The sequence below is a fragment of the Diabrotica undecimpunctata genome, chromosome 4 (genome assembly GCF_040954645.1).
Source record: "Diabrotica undecimpunctata isolate CICGRU chromosome 4, icDiaUnde3, whole genome shotgun sequence".
Lineage (NCBI taxonomy): Eukaryota > Metazoa > Arthropoda > Insecta > Coleoptera > Chrysomelidae > Diabrotica > Diabrotica undecimpunctata.
In genome coordinates, this window is record NC_092806.1 from 5185822 (window position 1) to 5206965 (window position 21144).

Consider the following 21144-nt stretch of genomic DNA (forward strand, 5'->3'; position numbering starts at 1 on the left):
ACTTGCGTTCCAACAATTCAAGATTCTTTTAGCAAAGGTGTAAAACCTCACTTAATTTAAAAAAATAAAATAAAATAAATGATTATGAACCTAACCCAACTTCATCAAAAAAGAGAGTATTTCTTTTTTCATCTTATTTGGCATATTTCAAATTATCAATGTAATAAAAAGTTATCGATGTATAATAATCTTCCGCCTTATTAGGGTTTCCAGTTCACTTTCTTTCGCAAGTATTTAGTTGGGGCGCTAGTTGTTGAAATAAATAAAATAAATACATAAATGTAGGCTTATGGGAATAAAAAAAGTTCAGAATACAAAAATGTTCGATTGGTAAAAAGAAAAAGAATCAGAGACTGTAAAAAATTGGGGTAGCTGAAACTCCACCTCGCTGCTTATGTAACAAAAAAACCACCTTTTTATTTACGGGTTAAGATCTAGATCGATTTTGGTTTAAGTACTGTGCCTGCCACCTTCCTCAAAAGAATCATAATTTTAAGAAATTTATCTAGATTTTTGAACAATCGGTATATCTAAAAATGTTTACAACTAAATAAATAAATGTGAGTTCATCATAACTCATCATCGTCTATAATAAATGTGAGGTGGAAAGAAAAGTCTCGAATCACAATCCTTTAAGTTTATGTTATAGTTTATAAGGTTTTTAAGATTTTATTAAGTTTACACTAGGTTTAACACTCTCAATAAAATATCCTCGAAAACCCAACGTTTATTAGGATTCTTTCCGCTCAGAACTTTCGTGAATTCCAAAATTTGTGCTTGACTTCTGGGTGGGATTCAAAAAAGGCCTCGAATTCATTCTTTATAAGACCAGTTGATAAATTTGAACTGATTGAAACACTCAATAGGATCAAAAGTTTCTTCCTGTAGTACTGATGGACTATCCATAAAAATTCTCTTAAATCTTCTAAAAAATATGTTGGAAGTCCTGGTCTCACAAATTATTGATTCCTTTGAAAAAGACGGCCATTATTATTCCTCTTTATAAGGGTGGTGAAAAATCGAATGTGCAACTATAGACTTACTGCCTTACTACCGTTACTATATAAATTATTAAGAGACTTATAAGTCCAACTTATGTCCTTTTTTCGTTGAAAACAATATTTTATCACAAAGCCAGTTTGGCTTTTTATCTAATAAATGTACCAGTGACGCTATGTTTTCTGTACTACATGAGGTCTGTCAAGCACTGAACAATAATCTTTACACTGCCACTGTTTTTTGTGAGTATGCCAAAGTTTTTGATTGTGTAAATCACGACATTTTGATAAAAAAACTAAATTTCTACGGAATTCGGGGTATTTCTTTGAATTGGATCCAATCTTACTTGGGAAATACGAAACAACTAGTTAGAGCAAATGATACTGACTCTAGTCATAAAGGCATTGTATGTGGAGTACCACAAAGTTCAGTATTGGGTCCTCTACTTTTCTTTATCTTTACATATGGCATCACTAACTTAAAAATCGAAGGAAAAATTTTTCTTTTTGCTAATGATACCAATATCAGCTGGAGGAACTCTAATTTTGCAACCCTTCATGCAACTATACCTTCTGATCTACTTAAAATAAAAACCTGCTCCGACTATAATTTACTCTCTTTTAACGTGGATAAGGCTGTAGCATTATCCTATATAGGAACTCTGCAACCCTTGCTTTTTAAAAACAGCCAAATCAGTATCGTTGATTCTGTAAAATTCTGTGTTAAGTAAGAAACTAGCCTCAGTCTGCTATGTAATAAGATCTGTTTCAAAGGAAATCAATTTAGCATCCTCCAAAATAACATATTTTCCTTTGTTCAAGTCTCATCCCCGATAGGGTCTTCCTTTCTGGGGTTCTAGTACAGCTGTCCAATCCGATGTTATTTTTAAATTACCAAAAAGATCAATACAGTATCTTTTGGCCTCAGTAGAATAACACATTGCAGAAGCTACTTCAAAAATCACGGGACTTTAACTCTTCCTTCTTTATATATTTTAGAAACTGTTTGCTTAATTCGTAAACACCTACATGTTTTTTCAGCAAGACCTAATCATGATTGATGTGTATTTACAGATTCCGTTCACTGAGTTAATAAAGAAATCTATATTAAATTCGGCAAAAATATACAACCATCTCCCTTTACAACTTAAATCTGCAACATCTTTCCTTAAGTTCCCTAAAATGACAAAAGCCTATCTATCGGAAAGACCATATTATTCAGTAGAGATAATTCAGTTATCAAGGTGCGTAGGCGCAAAATTTCGGGCCAATGCTTTTTAAATGCATTCATTTTTTTCGAATCCTGAGAAAACTAACAAATATTTTTGAAATATTTAAACGCAGAATAAAAGATTACATTATAAACGAGGGCCGAAAGTCCCTTAGAATAAACAAAAAGTTTTTTTGAATGAGATATTTGAAATTAAAAATCACACTAAATTTTCTCTTCTTTTTCACCCCTGTAACTTATTAAAATAAACATAATAGAAGTTTTCAGGGACTATCGGCCCTCAGTAATAATGTATTCTTTCATTCTGCGTTTAAAATTTTCAAAAATATTTATTAGTTTACTGAGGATTCGAAAAAAATGAATGCACTTAAAAAGCATTGGCCCGAAATTTTGCGTCTACGAAAGAAATTTTAGTACCTTTATGTATAAATAACTAAAATGTTTTTATATATATATTTGGGTATCACATGCAGCAACTTAAACTTATTTTTTCTTCAAACGTCAAATTATGATGACATTACTTATCTAACTTGATCCTGTCAAAGTTTGATGTCTCCGCCGGCAGCCGTTTTTTTCCCCATTTCTTTACGGCGGAGGGAAAAATGTTGTCATGGCAACAATATGAAACATGTCACAAAGCAACAATACAAATGTCATTAACAACAATTAAACATCATTTTTATTTATAGTAATATTAAAAGTACAATTAGTTAATGAGGCATTTTCAAAATTGAAACCGTGCAAAAATGTTCCCGACTCTTGATACGCATTGGTAATTGTTGATGATACTGATGGTCGAGAACAACTTTCAGCAATCATTCCCGATGTTGGCGAATCATGAGGGTTTAAAATTTTTTGAGCATTATCGTTCTTATTTCTTATTGAATCCTCTATATATCCTTCGGCAACCGTGCTTGATTTCCAGCCCCCATGTCGTTTGAGGCATTCTAGGCCTGCATCAATTAAAAGTGTTGCTGAAGTTCGTCGTAAAGAGTGACACGTGTATGCGCTTGCATCGTTTAAATTTAAATAACTAGCTACTTTTTGGGCTACTGCGCTGATCGAATGTATTCCCATGACGCTTTGGTAATACTTTCCATTTTGCTACTTGATAAAAAATCGGTTTTCTGTGAAATTTTCAGGCCGCAGTGATGCATACTTTTTATACAGTTTAATGTAGTTTTGGCCAATTATCGTAAAAGATCTAATTTGTCGTGTTTTACTGTCTGGGATTTTGATAATTATTACATTTTCTTTATCCTCAATGTCCACAGTCTTCATTTTTACCATTTCGTCGCATCGACAGGCGCCGGTAACCCCAATTAACAAAACAATCTGAAATATTTTTATAATTTAGTAGAGTATACTACATGCTTTGCAATATAATTTTTTTTTCCTTTAATCCTAAATACAACTTATCTGGCGCTTCAAACAAAAATTTATCAAACTCGTCTTTAGTGAAAACTTTAGACTTCTTTGCAGTATATCCTTCGCTTGTTTTTTTCAGAAAGACACGTAACTTTAAAAATTTGCTTATATCCACATTTTTTCTAATAACTAACTCGGATTTTATCATAGAGTATCGTGACCACATTGTAGAAGATTTCCTTTTATTTTCATTTTCCATTATATTAAAATATGCCAGTAAAACGTCTTCGGTAACTTGCCGTACTCCTCTTGTATCGCACCACTCTTGGAAGTGCTTGTACGCTAACCGATACTTTATTCCGGACTTGGAGGGCCCCAAACGTGCTACTGCATCATTAGCTGCGGACTCAATTTCGTTTAGGTTTTCCATTTTCGCACTAAATTTGCGCTTGCGGTTGCAGCAACAATAAGCTGTCTTTAATAATTGCAAACAACTGTCAAACAACTGTAACCAGGGAGACGCAAATCCCACCAACGACTTAATTATTTTAATTTCTAACATCTAGACGACTTTGATAGTTGTCACAGTTAATTTCGAGTAAAAATAGCGTATGAATTGTACTATTTATGGTTGAAAATTGCTACGTTTGAAGAAAAAATAGTATACTTTACTCGGCAAAGAAGCGACTTTTCTTGACTTGCCCTCTATTACGCGCCTCACTTCGTTCGGCGCGTAATATCGGGCGCGTCAAGAAAAGTCATGCTTCTCCGCCTCATAAAGTAATATACTATTTTCGTAAGGTTTAATTAAATTTGCAGTGGTTTGTTTATTTTATTATCTTTTATTTTGTGCTATTGACGATTTATGTAATTTCAGTAAATTTTAGATTGTTATTATTTTTCTAAATTTTTGTAAGCCTTTTCCATAAAATTGTACAAATTTTAGTGACAAAGCATATTTCTATTCTATTATATTCTAAGTATCTAATAATTGTGGGCATGTTTCTGCGAACGGTTTCGAAGTTTACAATTTTCATAATTCGGCTAAACAAACTACAACAACTAGTGGTTAATATGTCCTGATAATGGAGTATAAAATGTAATGTCGAAGCCAGTCGCAGAAACATCATTTAAGACTTAATAATTTAAAGGAATGTGAGTAGAGAGTTTTTTACACTTTTCTAGACATGTAGAGATAATCATGTATTTTTGTTATACTCTTCATTTACTTTACGGTTTAATACCTTTTTTACCTAAAGAATTATTTAATACTCAGTCTCAGTATATATTTATTTGTTGTCAATGAAGTCCATTTTTAAGATGGTAGTTCTGTCAGTAAAGATTCAAATGATCCGAAATTCTAAATCTGAGTTACTGACGCGGGTCTCGTAAGTGATCCAGTTATATTGATCAGGAACATCACATAACTATACGTAATTAATTATGTGAAATGGCTACACTATTAAATTTTATTTCTTTTAATTACCTTCTTTTCATTTGAATAAGTTTTATACTTATTTAAATAAGTAGATTAACAATATAGTTTCTAGGCATGTGTAAATAAGCTTACCTAATGTTGTTGGAAATTTTCACCTGAAACAAATAGAAGCTATCAGAAAAGCAGAAAAGAAAAAAATAAACATATACTGTAATGTACTGTGGTTATGTAATCATGAATATAAAATAGAACATCTTCTCATTACGCAGTCTTAGACTAAACGGTGTAAATTAGTTGAACAAACAAATAGTTGACATACTTAAACCGACATAGGTACAAAGTGATAGGTACATTGACCCACAAAACATAAGGGCACTCAATTAAGACATATCTAAAGCTGTAAGAAGATATATTAGAAAATTTAACATTAATAAATTTTAAGAATTTAACATTAATAAATTTAATTTCTTCGCCTAGAAAAAGGCGAAAAATACTTTTCGGTTAGTTTGGTTTCGAAAATTAGTTTACGAATTTTAATATCAGATGTCGCTATTTGCGTCTATACGAAGCCATGTTAGAGCTGCTTCCTAAGACAGAAAAAATTTATTTTCACGTTCAGAGCGACTGTGAATAGCCGTTCTGAAGAGCCCTTTTAGGGCAAAATACGTATAAGCGGATACACAGGCGCACTATACGGGAATATTCCGATATACTCTGTACGAGTATTAGAAACCAATTCGCTAAGGATTTTTGCTTAGTTGAGGAGATATATGTTGTGGAATGCAATTTTTAGATTTCCTATGTCTCTAATAACATCTTTATCAACGTCTGTTTTGCCTTGCAATTCTTAGACGGTACAGATTAAAGCAAAATCCGAATTTGGTTTCGAAAATTAGTTTACGGATAAAATAATATTTTATGAGGAATAGTGAAATTCGCGACCGTACTATCAAAGAGAAATCATATTAGCGGCCCTAAAACGGCCTTTAATGAGAATATCAAAATTCAATTGATGCCTTTGAATGTAGAGATAACGCAAATTGTTAAGTAGGAAAGACCCTCACAGCGTTTTCATTAAACCGGGATGGATGCTTTATTATTATTGAAGTAATTTAGTATTATTATCAGCCGGAAAAGGAATCTAAAATTAAAATTTTTCAGCGACCCGAATGTTATTCAAATACAAAGACAAGAAAAGCAACAGCCGCTGACAGACAAAGCTTTGCACACAGATGATTTTGGATTAGAAAAAAGAATATCTTAACAGAGAAAGATAAATATCTTTTTATCTTCAAACATAAATACCAACACTGAAATTAATTATTCTTGAAAATTTGTCAAACCGGGTGTTATTGAAAAATCAGATTAAATTCACCGTTCACTTTGTCTTTATCAATCAGTTCCATCAAAGATAGCAAATCAATTTAAAATATTTTTGTTTACTACACTACTACCCGACGCTTTTCTCATGTAAAAGTAGTTTCAGTTAAATTGGCTGAAGCTTAGCAGATTCAATATTAAAATCTAATAAGTATCTATTAGCTCGTTCATAAAAAGGTATATAGATATATACGTAGGTATATAGAAAACCTCAACAGAGAGAAAGAATTTAGAACATTCTATAAGAAAGTTAACATCAACAGAAAAGAATTTAAGGCAAACACAAATCAATGTAGAAGTTTAAATGGCGATCTCATAACAACAAGAACAGACGTACTAAATCGATGGACGAAATATTTTAACCAGATACTTAATATAGAGGAAAAAGAAAACTCGGAAGACGAAAGCTGCGAGGTAAGCGGAGCAGACGAGAGGGAGGAGGATCCACCAACGATCCTGGAAGTTAAAGACGCTGTAAACAAACTAGCCAGAAACAAATCACCCGGAATAGATAATCTCCCAGCGGAATTATATAAAGAAGGTGGCCACGATATCATAATAGCGCTACAGCAGCTTATAAAAGAAATATGGATACAGAAGTCCCTTCCCAATGATTGGAATGTTGGAATACTTTGCACCATACACAAAAAGGGAGATATCTTTGAATGCTCTAACCATCAAGGAATTACGCTCCTAAATGCAGCGTATAAAATATTCTCCAATATACTATGCCATTGTATGGCACCATATGCAGAGCGAATAATAGGACAATACCAGGCTGGTTTCAGAGGTGGTAAATCAACAATTCATCAGATTTCAACCCTAAGACAAATTCTAGAGAAAACACTGGAATACGGTGTAGACACGCACCACATATTTATAGACTACAAGGCAGCCTACGACTCTGTAAATAGAAGAGAATTGTTTAGAGCAATGATAGACCTAGGAGTACCAAATCAGTTGGTAAGTTTAACCAAACTAACCCTTGAAAAAGTTGAATGCAAAGTACGAATCCAGGGGAAACTCTCTGAATCTTTTAAAACAAATAACGGGCTACGTCAGGGAGACCCACTCTCCTGTATACTATTCAATCTAGCTCTGGAAAAAGTAATACGTACGTCACAAATCACAACTACCGGTTCAATATATAACAAATCTGTGCAAATTTTAGCATATGCTGATGATATCAATATTGTTGGGAGAACGGAAAACGCAGCACGAGAGGCGTACGTAGCATTAAAGGAAGCGGCTACAAAAATGGGTTTAATAATAAACACCAATAAAATAAAATACATGAAAATAGGTACGCAACCACAAACACTACGGCCACTTGTTATAGAAAATGATGTCATCGAAGCAGTTAACGAATTTGTATACCTGGGAACGCTCGTCAATACTGAAAATGACACTACCCCAGAGATAAACCGCAGAATTTGCACGGCTAATAGATGCTATTTTGGGCTTAATCTCCTTTTTAAATCTACAGTTATATCAAGAAATACAAAAGTAAAACTCTACAAAACAATAATACGCCCAGTCCTAACATATGGTTCAGAAACCTGGACTTTAACAAAAAGCAATGAAAGCATGTTAGGATGTTTCGAAAGAAAAATACTAAGGCGCATCTATGGAGCGGTAAATGAAAACGGTGTCTGGAGAAGACGATACAACTTCGAACTCTATAGGATATACCAGGAACCAGATATCGTAAAACACATAAAGATATGACGTCTGAGGTGGGTAGGCCATGTAATGCGGATAGAGCAAACCGACCCAGCTAGAAAAACGCTCCTTGATAGACCTATTGGTCAAAGAAGAAGAGGAAGACCCAGAACAAGATTCCTAGATAACATCGATGAAGACATGAGAAATATGGAAATACGTGCTTGGCGGAGGAAGGCGATGGATAGGGACGACTGGAGAAAAATTCTTGGGGAGGCTAGGACCCACACAGGGTTGTAAAGCCAAAATGATGATGATTATGATAAAAAGGTACAGGATCAATATCTCCTTTTTGATAGATTTCCTGGAACCTGTTAGCAACAGCATGATGGAGAGTTAAGTATGCTCTTTTTAAGTTTAAGGGTAGCTCACCAGCTTCATAGAGTAGACTGTCCACAGGACTGGTGTAATATGCTCCAAGAGCAAGTCTAACGGCTAAACTCTGAAGAGTATCCAAAGTTTTGAGCAACGTTTGGTTTGCGGAGTCATACACAACACATCCGTAGTCCTGATTTGATGTAATTGAAGTCTATATAAATTTATTTGAGTTGAAAAATCTGCTCCCCAATTTTTATGTGACACAGATTTCATAATGTTTCGTCCAGCTTGGCATGATAGTCTTAACGCTTGTATATGACTTGTTCATCCTTAGGAATTTTATTTCTTTTGTCTATTCCATAGGAGAATTGTATAAAAATAGATTTGGAAGCTTTTGTGGATTCGATTTTCGTGAAAAATGTATAGCTTTTGTTTTTGTAGTGAAAATCTTAAGCCCAATATTGTTAGACCACGATTCTATCGACTTAAAAGCTGCAGCAATACGATAATCATAGATTTTGTTTCTTCAATTATGAGGAAATATTTATTTTAGATAGTTAGTTTTAGTTAAGATAGATGTACAAAACCGAATAACCCAAGGGAAAAAATGCATCCGAATACTGAATTCATTACTATGGTCTAATAAAATAAAGATGCATACCAAACTTCGCGTATACAGAGCAATTGTAGAACCAATTACCACATATGGTGCCGAATGTTGGACGATGACAAAGAATGAACGAGATAAAGTAGACGTTGTGGAAATGGATTATCTTAGAAGGTCATGTCGAGTATCGAGAATGAAAAGAATCAGGAATGAGGAAATACGAAACCGTACAGGAATTAGAGATACTCTTTCAGAATACAAGGAAGGCAATTACAATGGTATGGTCACGTGATGAGAATGGAGGAGGAGCGGTGGCCAAAGAAAGCCTTAATGTATGTTCCGCCAGAAAGAAGGAAAAGGGGAAGACCACCAAATTCCTAGAGAAGAGAAATTACAAAAACAATGCAATCTAGAGGCTTAGAAGAGGGAGATTGGAGAGATAGGAAAAGATGGAGGCTGAAATGCGGGAAGCGGCAATCGCCGTAGGACCCCCGTTATATCATCATCATCATCATCAGTAGCTCGACAACCCTTTCTGGGTCCTGGCTTGTTCTAGGATTTTCCGCCATTCTGTTCTGTTCCTTGCTTTGTTTTTCCAGTTGGTAATCTTAAGCGTTTTCAGATCTTGCTCTACTTGTTCCATGTATCTAAGTTTGGGTCTTCCCTTTGACCTTCTTCCTACTGGTGTTTGTCTCATAATATGTTTTGGTGTTTCAGTCTCTAACATTCGTTCAACATGGCCCATCCAGCGCAGACGTCCGATCTTTATGGATGTTATGATCTCGGGTTCGAGACCCCCGTTATATGATGATGATTTATTTTAGATTATAGTGAGCAAAGAATCATATTGATGACAAGTTAACTCAGTATGTAGACAAATTTAAAAATGCTAATGTCAGAAATAAAAATGTATTTTTTGTTTCATTGTGTACTACCCTCCCCTAGCTTTTCGATAAAATTTCGAACAATTTTTTTCGATAGCCTTGTATTATGATTTCATAAAAATATATCTAAGAGATGCTGTTTGTGTTGCTTATCTAGTTTGAAACTAAAATTACTTTGCTTTTATTTCATTATTTCAATCTGGCCGACCCGTTTCCACGTACCTCACTCCTCCAATTTCCAGCGCGCTTTTCTGAAACTCTTAACTGCAAACTTGATAACTAACCGACGGTCGAGCAGCGAAGTGTCTTAATAGATTCCAAATTTATTCAACACCTCGTCGGGTGTGATAGAGTATCTTCAGTCAAGTCATGTTTACACCCTGAATATTTTTCACCTGTACATGTTCCATCATGCATTCTGATGAGTAGTTCGGGGGCCTAAGGTGCCTCCATAACCATGTCTATTTAATCAATCAAATGGGGTGCGTCCAACAAGCCTTGTCTGCTCAAATAACAATGTACCCTGAATTCTAAATAGGCAACTATTAGGTGCGAGCACGCGGCTGCAATTTTATTTGTCGGATTGTATAGAATGTTTCTGAATGTCATTACCGGGTATTAAGATTTCTTGATAGGGAGCTAGTAGAACTAGGTTTAGCTTTAACACGTTAAACGCCACAATGCATTGTAAAAAAATTGGAGCAGGCCAAAATATTAAACACGTTTAAAGCATTAGTTTATGTATTTTAAATGGTTATTCTTTAATTTAAGCGAAAATTTTACACTGTTAATGTTTTTTCGAATTATTTAAATTGGGAAGCATGTATGCATCTCGTTTGGATTTACATTTTAATAACAGTAACCTGTCGTAACTTATTTATATTTTATACATTGCATTTGCTATATGGCAGTGTACGGATATAGGATAACAGCGTTGCCAATTCTACTGCCATTGTAAGTTTTGCTACTTTTGTAAAATAAGCAGGGCCAAACTCACGGTAAACTAAGATATGTTTAGGTAAGCTAAAGTTGTTAATAGAAAATTCGTGAATGAAATAAATGGTAATAATTCCTAAAATGCTTTTATACATAATACCGCAGTTAATAGGGAAAAAAATATGAAAAATATTCTACAGGTTTTTCAATGTTCTAAACGGTAGATAAGGGATAACTGATGATAATTCCTTGAAGAATTACAGCCAATTTTGCTTTGTTTATTTTTTAAAGAAAGATGAAGTTTGGAAAAAATCATTTTTTTGCCTATTTTGTTCCTCGTGCATTTTAGGGAAAAATGTTTCAAATAAATGTTGCAGATCTTAAACAGTTTTTTAATTTTTTAGTTTGTAAATTAAAATACATAAACAAATGACTGAGATAATTGCAAAAAACCCCTAATTGAGGCCCCTAGAACACAAGGGTGTAAGTGCAGTTGCTTATCACTTAGCAACTGATATCTAACAACAGGCACGTACTTTTGGCTTCAAACTTTCTACATTAACAACAATAACACCATCAAAAATAACATGTCATTGAAAACATGCTGAAAACTGAAAAAGTGCTACCTAGGTTTTTAAATTTATATCGAACTTTGAACAAAGATTTTTCAAAACTTTGTTTTTGGCACTTACACCCCTTGTGTTCTAGGGGCCTCAATTGTGCACTAATTTATTAAATGTTCATAACTTTATTTTTTGCATAATGACGTCTAATATAACTACTTGAAATTATGTCGATTAATGAGTTATTTAAGTGTGCTACATTTCAACCAGATCAACTAAATATTTTATTACCTTTACTGAGAAAAGAATACCCCCGAAAAACAATTTTCAATCATCTTCATTTTCATAATCTAGTTCATCTTCAGAGTCATCGTTTAATGAAATTCTAATAGGTTCAATGTCATCTTGAATGTTGTCTACTGTCCAAAAATTATTCTCCAATTTTATAACATGGTTGACGTAATTTTTCCAATGTCCATTGTTCTGTACTTTATCATAACCTTCATAAATCAATGTTTTAACGTCGTTTTGTTTGAAACTTGAATTCTTAGAGGACACGTACCGTTTCACTTCACTCCACACCATTTCTATTGGGTTCAGTTCACAGTGATAAGGCGGAAGTCTTAAGATATGTACATCTACGCGGCATTGTTCGTCACTGTGATTCCTGTATTTTTCACCAATACAATCAATTTTGTATTTGTCATAAATATTTTTAAATACATTAGCAGTTTCCAGAAGTTCAGTTTTTAAGTAATCTTCTTCAAAATAAATGTCCTTTTCATAGAGCCACTCCTTAATTTGACGTTTCACCCAATATTGTTTGGGAAAATTTAATTTCATAGAGTGATAAGATGCATTGTCCAAGATAATGACATTCTGTTTATTTTTTGGGAGATTCGGTATTAACATCTCTTCAAACCATTTTTCAAATAGATCTCCGTCCATCTCTTCATGGTAATCTTCAGCACCTTTTTTGGCAAGAAAAGTCAGCACCTTCAACAAATCCGTCTTTGTTTCCTGCATGGACTAAAACAAATCTTGGTCCTTTTCCGGTCGGAGTTTTTAAACCTGTGGTAAGTCCATTTACGAAAGCCTGTCGGCTATTTTTTATTGTTGTATCTTGCCATACTTGCCCATTGGTTATTCCAGTATTAACCCATGATTCGTCCATATAAATGATATTGGCTCCTTCGTTCCTCAGTTTCTTTATTTCCCGGAGATAGTGACGCCTCCAAGCGACTATTTCTTGTTTTTCTATTAATATTGAATTTCTACCTTATTTGCCATATATAAAACCCATGTCGTGCAATAGTCTTCTCAACGTACTCTTGGAAAAATTCGGAAGATGCTCCATTTGCTTAATTTTTTCTAGTACTACGTCAAGGGTTGGAGGAATATTGTCCATAAAAAAACCGTGCACTACTTGTCTTATTCTAGACCGAGTTGCTTCATCATATCTATTCTCACGACTATTCAAATAACCGGTTCTTTTTTTTCTTATAGGAGTTACGAGTGGACCATTTTTACTTTCACTTCTATATCGGAATATCGTTCGCTCAGAGACTCCAGTCATAGCAGAAACTTCCCGCACTATTGTTGATACACTTTTATCATTATTACTGTTTGATAAATAGTTAAAAACATTTAACACTATTTTTTTGCATTCACTATTTAACAAATTACCGTTTTTGAATTTTATTACACTCGCGGCCATTTTGACACTGACACGACACAAACGTCTGATATCAACTGAAAATTCTTTTAATGACTCTCAAGTATTTACCTGAATTTATAATTGTTGGCATTAGACAATAATTTTGAATTTATAAATAGGTATATTTTTTTAATTCTAAATTATTTTTTAATGTCTGTAACTGTAAATGCAGGTAGAGAAAGTGTGTCATTAAAAGGACATTAAGATCAAAAACGGATTATACAAATAATTATTTCATTTCCACGAATTGTAAACAATTTTGAACAGAAGATATAATTCCGAAAAGACCAGATTTCCGAAATATAACTTTCTATTTTTAAAATACCAACAGAAAAATTATATAATTAAAAAAATGTAGTATTTTTCCGTTTCACATTCATAAATATTTCCGAAATTATAATTCTTTTATAGGAGCCGGCCCATAACGTACGATTGTAGGTACGATTAAAAACTGACAACAATGTAGTTATTTCTGACATATAGAAAGTACAGGCCTATCTCTGGAACGCTGCCATCTGAATGTGAATTTATCTATAGTTAGTTGTCGGTGGGCGAGCTCAGTAAGTTCAGTGTATAAGATGCACAGTTGCTTCTCGTAGCAGTTAACGTGTTAATCTATATTATAGAACAAGAGTGGCCAAACAGTGTGCCACTATCTGTTTTCTAACAAAAAATTCAATAGGTAGGGGGAATTTGTATGAAATAACAAAAAATATATGTAGCTACAATAGTATATTATTCCACGAGCATGTAATGATGGCTATTACTCACGATGATGAAGTTTGCGACACGAGCAAAAGCGAGTGTCGTAATTCATCAGAGTGAGTAATAGCCATTACATGCGAGTAGAATTATATACTTTTTCTACGACATTTTTTATTTTAAATAGTAAAAAAATATAATTATCAACTGCTCGAGATTGTTTACTACTAGTAGTACAGTACATGTTTTTATGGTCGATGTGGTTAATGTGGCTTGTGAATATGAATTTTCTTAATTAAATCTTGAATGTTGGGGTCAATTTTTATTACAGCTAATAAAATTAGATTTTTCAAATGATTATTGGTTAATTTTAAACGATATTGTGATTTAATAACATTCATAATTGAAAACATATCTTCACAAACATACGTCGAACCAAAACGACAACAATACCGCAAAGCAAAATTGCGAAGATATGGAAAATCAGCTGTGGAAACGTATTTCCAAAATTCAATATAATTTGAATTACTTGTACTTGAAACAAGCTCGTTATGTTTATTTTTCAACAAAATATTACTTTGCAAATCTATTATTTCCATTTGGAATTCCGGCGGATAATTTTCAACGTCTTTAAGTGAAACGGAAAAAGGATTTGTGAAAAGTTGAATATTTTTATTTTCCTCCTGAAAATCCTGAAATCTCGTAAAAAATGAGCTTTGAAGACTTGGCATTAAATTTTTAAACTTATGGAAATTTGGAACATTATTTAATTTGATGGCTAATTCCTTCATGAATTTAAAATAAGTGAGCTTTTTTTTTCATTAAAATCTGAATAAAAAAGTGATAGTTTGTTTTTGAACGAGCTTACGTGGCTAACTAAGGTTGGAAAAATACAATATTTTCTTTGTAATCTTAAATTTAATATGTTCAAATGTCTCATTATGTCTGCAAGGAAAGCTAAATCCCATAGCCAGTCTTCATTTTTCAACAGAGAGCACTCGTTTGGCAATTCCTCATTCTTCTCCAAAAATTGCAAAACACACTCTTTCAAATCCCAAAATCTTGCCAGTGCATTCCCTTTGGATAACCATCGAACACTGCAATAAAGGAGTAATTCACCTGCCTCCTCTGTTTCTTCCTGAAAAAGTTCTCGGAATCGTCGTCGATTACTAGCTCGAGCATGTATTTTATTGATACACCGCGATACAGGCTCAATCACCGAGGATAGATCGAGGTCCTTGGCACATATTGCTTCTTGGTGGATTATACAATGGAATTTGAAAACATTTCTTCCTAAAAAGTTTTCAAGTAGCGTTGCAAATCCTTTGATTCGACCAACCATGGAAGGCGCTCCATCTGTACAAACCGACTCCAATTTCGACCACTCCACTTTGCTACCTTCAATAACATTTTTCACTTGATACAAGACATCCTGTCCTGTTGTGGAGACTAGTTGGCGCAAATCTAATAGCTCCTCCGCGACATCGAAACTATCTGTCACGAAGCGTACAAATATGCTCAACTACGCATTACCTGTGATCTCACAGCTTTCATCCAAAGCCAGTGAAAAATATTTGCAGTCTCGTATTCCGGCGATAATTTGTGTTTCAACATCCTGGCCCATATCATCAATTCGGCGCATGACGGTGTTTCTGGACAAAGCGATTTGGTCCACCATATGTTTTATGTTTGAATCACCGACATTTTGAGCGAATATTAGTAAATTATTTTTAATTACCTCTTCTCCATCGGAATATGGCTTTTTCTTGCGTGCTAATAACAGCGAGAGTTCATATGAAGTCTTCACCATTGTTTGCATTTCATTACTTCTTTTTTGGAACAAAGACTATTGCCCGGCTAAAGATTTTTTTTCTTGGCGATGAATTCGGTTCGTAATCGTGATCCGACAGGATAATTGTTGGTGAAATCGCCATGAACTTGCTTATAATGGCGCTCCAGATTAAATTTTTTGGCACTGCCACACAAATTCCACATATCAAACAGCAAGGCTTGGAAGTGTTGTGATGAGTAAATAAGAATTGTTCTTCCCACGCAGTTTTAAATTCACGAATCGCGATATCATCCTCATATTTACGTTTTGAAGTTGATTTCTTACTCGTGGTCATTTCGAAAACAATTGTTTTAAGTCAACCGGGCATCGACAATCGACAAAACGATGAATAACGTGAACGTGTCTAGCGCGAGGCAGTGGCGTACAATAAAAGAGTGGCGTAGAATAAAAAACGAATTTTAAATTTTTTTTATTTTTTCTTATTTTTCCAAAAAGTCCTTGCGTGCCACTTCTAAGACACCGCCGTGCCGTTTGACCACCCCTGTTATAGAATGTAATCTATACACCTTAGATTCGGTAAAAATTTTTAAAGAAGAGATGGTAAGATTTTAATCAGAAGACATTATCGTCTTCGTTCCTATTTCTTCGATAAATGTTAAAAAATATTTTATTAGAGTGAAATTGGAATTACCGGGACTTTAGGAGTCTGTATACTTCTATGACGACCCTCTCTTCGGTCAGTTGTATGTCTCTTATTTTCTTACATGTTATATGATGTTTTTTACTACCGCAATAAACAGATAAACAATGTACTAGGTAAATAATTTGACAAACAAAATATAATAAATCAAAACCTATCCACTGCTAAATTTTTATTATTCTAAGCAGTATTATGAGCTTAAATTTTTGATTGAACAGAGGAATTGACGTTCACTTCATTGATCTTTAAAATCTATTAGGTAGATCGATCCCCGTAAGTCTCTGCTTCTAGCGATCGGTTTAATTATTAACACCACTACTATTAACACCACTACTATTTAAACGTTATAAATATCTACAGTTGAACCAGGAATGGCGTAAAGTTTGAATGAATATAGAAGTTCTAGAATTAATGAACAAAATAAAATATTGTTCTGAAGCTATTTTCTTGTGGCATTTTAAAGTAATTACTATTTAAATGGGAATAAGCCACAATTAAAGGTTAAAGTACGTTTATTGACGTTTCAATTTCCACTTCGGAAATCGTTCTCAAAATACAAACATTAGTAAATGAAACAAATTTTGTTTTTTTTGTTACTTAGTGAAAAAATTCTTCTAATAATTTAAATTTATCTGACTCATTTATATTGACAATTCAGACATACATTATACATTATAGAGTAGACGACTTTAAAATAATATTGCCAATATTGTTGAGTTGCGTTCCTGGGACGACTTTACTTGTAAGATAGTTTATTCGATTACATGAAATCAACTTTAACTTGAGAATATCCGTCAGAAAAGATCATAGCATGTAATTCGTCTTTAAAAAGACAAACATATGCCATGATGACAGTAAAATTCTCCTGTTAGTGATTCCATAGTAAATTATGAGGGAAAAAACCAGAAAAAACCTCATAATACTATCCCGACATGGTAAGTATTTGGTCGTGCATTTAATTTACCTTCAATAAACACCAAATTCTGATTTTATATGTTTGTTATTTAAAAAACATAAATGATATATCCTCTATATGTTACTGACTTACCAATACTGGTATTTTCCTCTTAATAACTTCCTCTTTCAATATGGGTAACCAGATCCTACTACATTCTGCCGAGGAATTCGCGACACAATTGGTCTCATTTAGCATAATTAGAGCCGCTTCTTTGATTTTTCTCTTTTTACCATCCGTTTATTTTAGGACTATATTTGAATCATTCCATTGAACCCTATGTTCATTATCCCATGCGTGTTTACATATTTGAGATCTATCAAATTCTTTATTTTTAATATAGGATTGATGTTCACTTATTCTAACATTTAATGGCCTTGATGTTTCACCTAAATAAAACTGATCGCATTCACAAGGTATTTTATAAATGATGAATGAACAAGAAAGGACAAAGAATTGCATGGTAAAACTTTGTTGCGAAATTTTATTAAAGGTTCGATCTGTTCAAATAAAGACATAACTGTATCTTTTGTCAAAAAAAAACCTTTCAAAGAATTACAAATCGTCTAAATAATTCATTCTTTCTCAGCAAAATTTTTGATTGGCGTACATAATAAATTCAATTTCGGAAGAATCCGAATTTGAAGAAGTAATCACCATTATTTTAAATTTGAAAAAAAAAAAATATTAAACAAACTTGAAGAAGCAAAACAAAGACGGTTGTCAATATTTTGATGTTAAAATGTTAAGCTATTAGTCAATTGACAGTATAGAGATGCTTCTCTTCAAAAATCCTTTCTTCTCACCTAAACTTTGATTTAGAAAGGGTCCCGTTTTGAAACCTAGTACAAAATGCTTTACGTGTATTAAAATTTTATTTTACCGGTCTATTTATATGAATTAAGTTTGTGGATCAATTTTCAAAAAGCTTTTTTCAATTAGTTTTGATAAATAACGTTGAGCGAAACTCAACGCAATTTATCAACATCTAACATTAATTTTAATTAACAAAATTAATTAGATTAGATAAATTTCCAATAAACCGCAGTATTAGTTTTTCTTTTGGATCCTTCGTCTACTCAACCTTTTTAAGTGTCATTGATTAATATTCTTCTTTTTTCCGTAATCAATTCAAGCCGTCGGTATCGGTTCCTCGGATATGCAAATGACGGCTTTGGCGTTCAACTCCTACGATTCCATCCAAGAATTTAAAAGTGGTCTTCAGCCCTGGTTTGGTGACGATTAATCCTGCTTTTTGTTAACTTGAGAATTTATCAAGTGGTGACTCTATTGTCTGTTTCACAATGTAATTTAATATGAAAAGGATTTTTGAAATTTTCGGGCATCATTATTATCATTCATTATCGAAATATTTGTTTTAAAATTTTTTAAATGTTTTTTATTATAATCAAAACTAAAAAAACTGGCTAAAAATGCGAAAATTTTATATGAATTGGAGTGACAATCTTATGAAATATGTTGGAAAAGATAAATTATAACCGAACTCGATAGAGACGAGTGAACGAAACAAGGAGAGAGTTCACAGTCCATCCAAATAGACACTGGTGACTATACTTACTACTTTGTTATGCAAGCCATATATCTTCAAATTTGTACTATTACTGGATCAAGAGCAGAGTGCTGTATGATTCTGCTACCCTCAGAATATTTTTGTAAATCATGACCTTGTTATCTATGTGGAACTTTGAATTTCTTCCATATGTCACGTTAAATTTTTTGTATCGTAACCCTTTAACTACTGGTGAAATATTCTATATATTTTTACGTGAACCCAGCTACATTTTGTAATTATTCTTCACAAACTGTGCATACCATAAGTGCTACATAATATTATGTATTTACACACAAACTGTGTGGCGGAATTATGTGTAAATTCTGGCGGAACAGTGGGCCCCTTCGCCAATAAATAAACGCAATTTCCGTTACTTTTATGAGAATGTTCCTCTAACGTTTTTATCTTATCAGTTGGTACTGGGACTTTTTTACGTCTTTATAGTTTGTCAGCGTGCACAACTTTTCAGAGACAGACAGGTTAGGGTTAATCCCAGAAATACAACTCGGATTCAGAGCTCAACATTCCAGCGGACTACAAATACTCAGATTTACAGAATACATAGTCGCTGGAATCAATGACAAGCAATATACAGGAGCAGCCTTCCTGGATATAAGCAAATCTTCGACAAAAAACAACCGGCTTCGCCACAAAAAAAAATAAAACACTAACAAAAGGAGCAAGCCATAAAAAAACTAACATAACCCAAACAACGGTCAAGAAATAACATTGTTTTCCCCACATTTCCGAAATCTAATGGCCTCTTTCACTAATAAAACTTTCATTCGTATTTCAACAGATCTAAATATTTGATGGATTCGACCGTTACTTGATGGAAATTCATTTTATGTAACAATAAAACACTGAAAACTTTGTTTTCAAAACTTCCACAAAATTTATTTTAAATTCTTATCACTACAGCTGTTTCGGCTGATTGCCTTTCTCAAGTGATCTGTTTTTGGCATGGGTTTACACTTTATAGTCTCTAATGAAATAGGTTGAGGAGGGGAGAACTGTTTGTCTCAAGCTGGTCATTCAGAATTATATCTGTGTTTTTTAACTTGTTGATTTCCATAGATTCTAACAAAGATAGCTTAAGGCCTTTATTTTGAATGTGTAGAATTTTAAATTCGTCATTAAAAGAATGATTATGATCTAGAAGGTGAAGTGCGTATGTAGAATCTGTTTTTCTATCATCTATCATCTAGAGACAAAGATTTCAAAACATCCCATATTCAAACAGTTTTTATATTGGTGGAGATACGTAGACGATGTACTAGTATGTTTCACAGGAACTAACAGGCAACTCGATCAATTTTTATCGTATATTAATTCTCTTCATAGTGATATTGAATTTACAATAGAAACAGAACAAAATCAATCCATAAATTTTTTAGATTTAAAAATTACCAGACTTAAAAACAAACATGACTTCTCCATATTTCATAAACCTACCCATACTGACACGACTATTCACAATTCATCATCCCATCCCACACAACATAAACTGGCAGCCTATCATAGTATGTTACATAGATTAACAGCAATTCCTATGTCAAAATACAATTTTGAGACAGAATTAAATATCATTAAGCAAATAGCAGTAAACAATGGATACAACGAACAAACAATTAATAAAATGTTAAATCAAAAACTACACAAGAAAGCCCTGAATTTAGTATTTCCACCACCAGAGAAAAAACCCAGTACCTTCTGCTCGATTACATATACAGGCAAAATATCAACAAAAATAGCCAAACACATAAAAAAGAAAGGAATAACACCAGCTTTCAGAACAAATAACAACCTAGGCAAATATATTAAAAACAATAAGAGCCAACATAAAAAACACTTACACAGTGGTGTGTACAAACTTAAATGTGGCGACTGCCCAAAAACTTACATTGGTCAAACAGGTAGAAATTTTAATAAACGAATAGCAGAACATAAAAGGGCTTTCAATAATAGAAAAACAGATTCTACATACGCACTTCACCTTCTAGATCATAATCATTCTTTTAATGACGAATTTAAAATTCTACACATTCAAAATAAAGGCCTTAAGCTATCTTTGTTAGAATCTATGGAAATCAACAAGTTAAAAAACACAGATATAATTCTGAATGACCAGCTTGAGACAAACAGTTCTCCCCTCCTCAACCTATTTCATTAGAGACTATAAAGGGTAAACCCATGCCAAAAACAGATCACTTGAGAAAGGCAATCAGCCGAAACAGCTGTAGTGATAAGAATTTAAAAT

General features: G+C 33.3%; 2 protein-coding genes across 5 annotated transcripts in view; both read right to left on the reverse strand.

Annotated features, from left to right (window-relative positions):
• The window catches only part of LOC140438051 (uncharacterized), a 28644-nt gene extending 12970 nt beyond the window's left edge, over positions 1–15674 (reverse strand). The window contains exons 1-4 of the mRNA XM_072527764.1: positions 15410–15674; positions 14733–15358; positions 8412–8645; positions 5168–5190 (exon numbers count right to left, since the gene is read on the reverse strand). Coding sequence (XP_072383865.1) covers positions 5168–5190; positions 8412–8645; positions 14733–15358; positions 15410–15674 — 1148 coding nt within the window. The remainder of the gene's footprint in view (positions 1–5167; positions 5191–8411; positions 8646–14732; positions 15359–15409) is intronic.
• The window catches only part of Cad87A (cadherin 87A), a 722801-nt gene that overhangs the window by 381571 nt on the left and 320086 nt on the right, over positions 1–21144 (reverse strand). For all 4 annotated transcript variants that reach the window (XM_072528743.1, XM_072528744.1, XM_072528741.1 and 1 more), the window contains one exon: positions 5168–5190. The gene's annotated coding sequence lies outside the window, so the exon portion shown is untranslated. The remainder of the gene's footprint in view (positions 1–5167; positions 5191–21144) is intronic.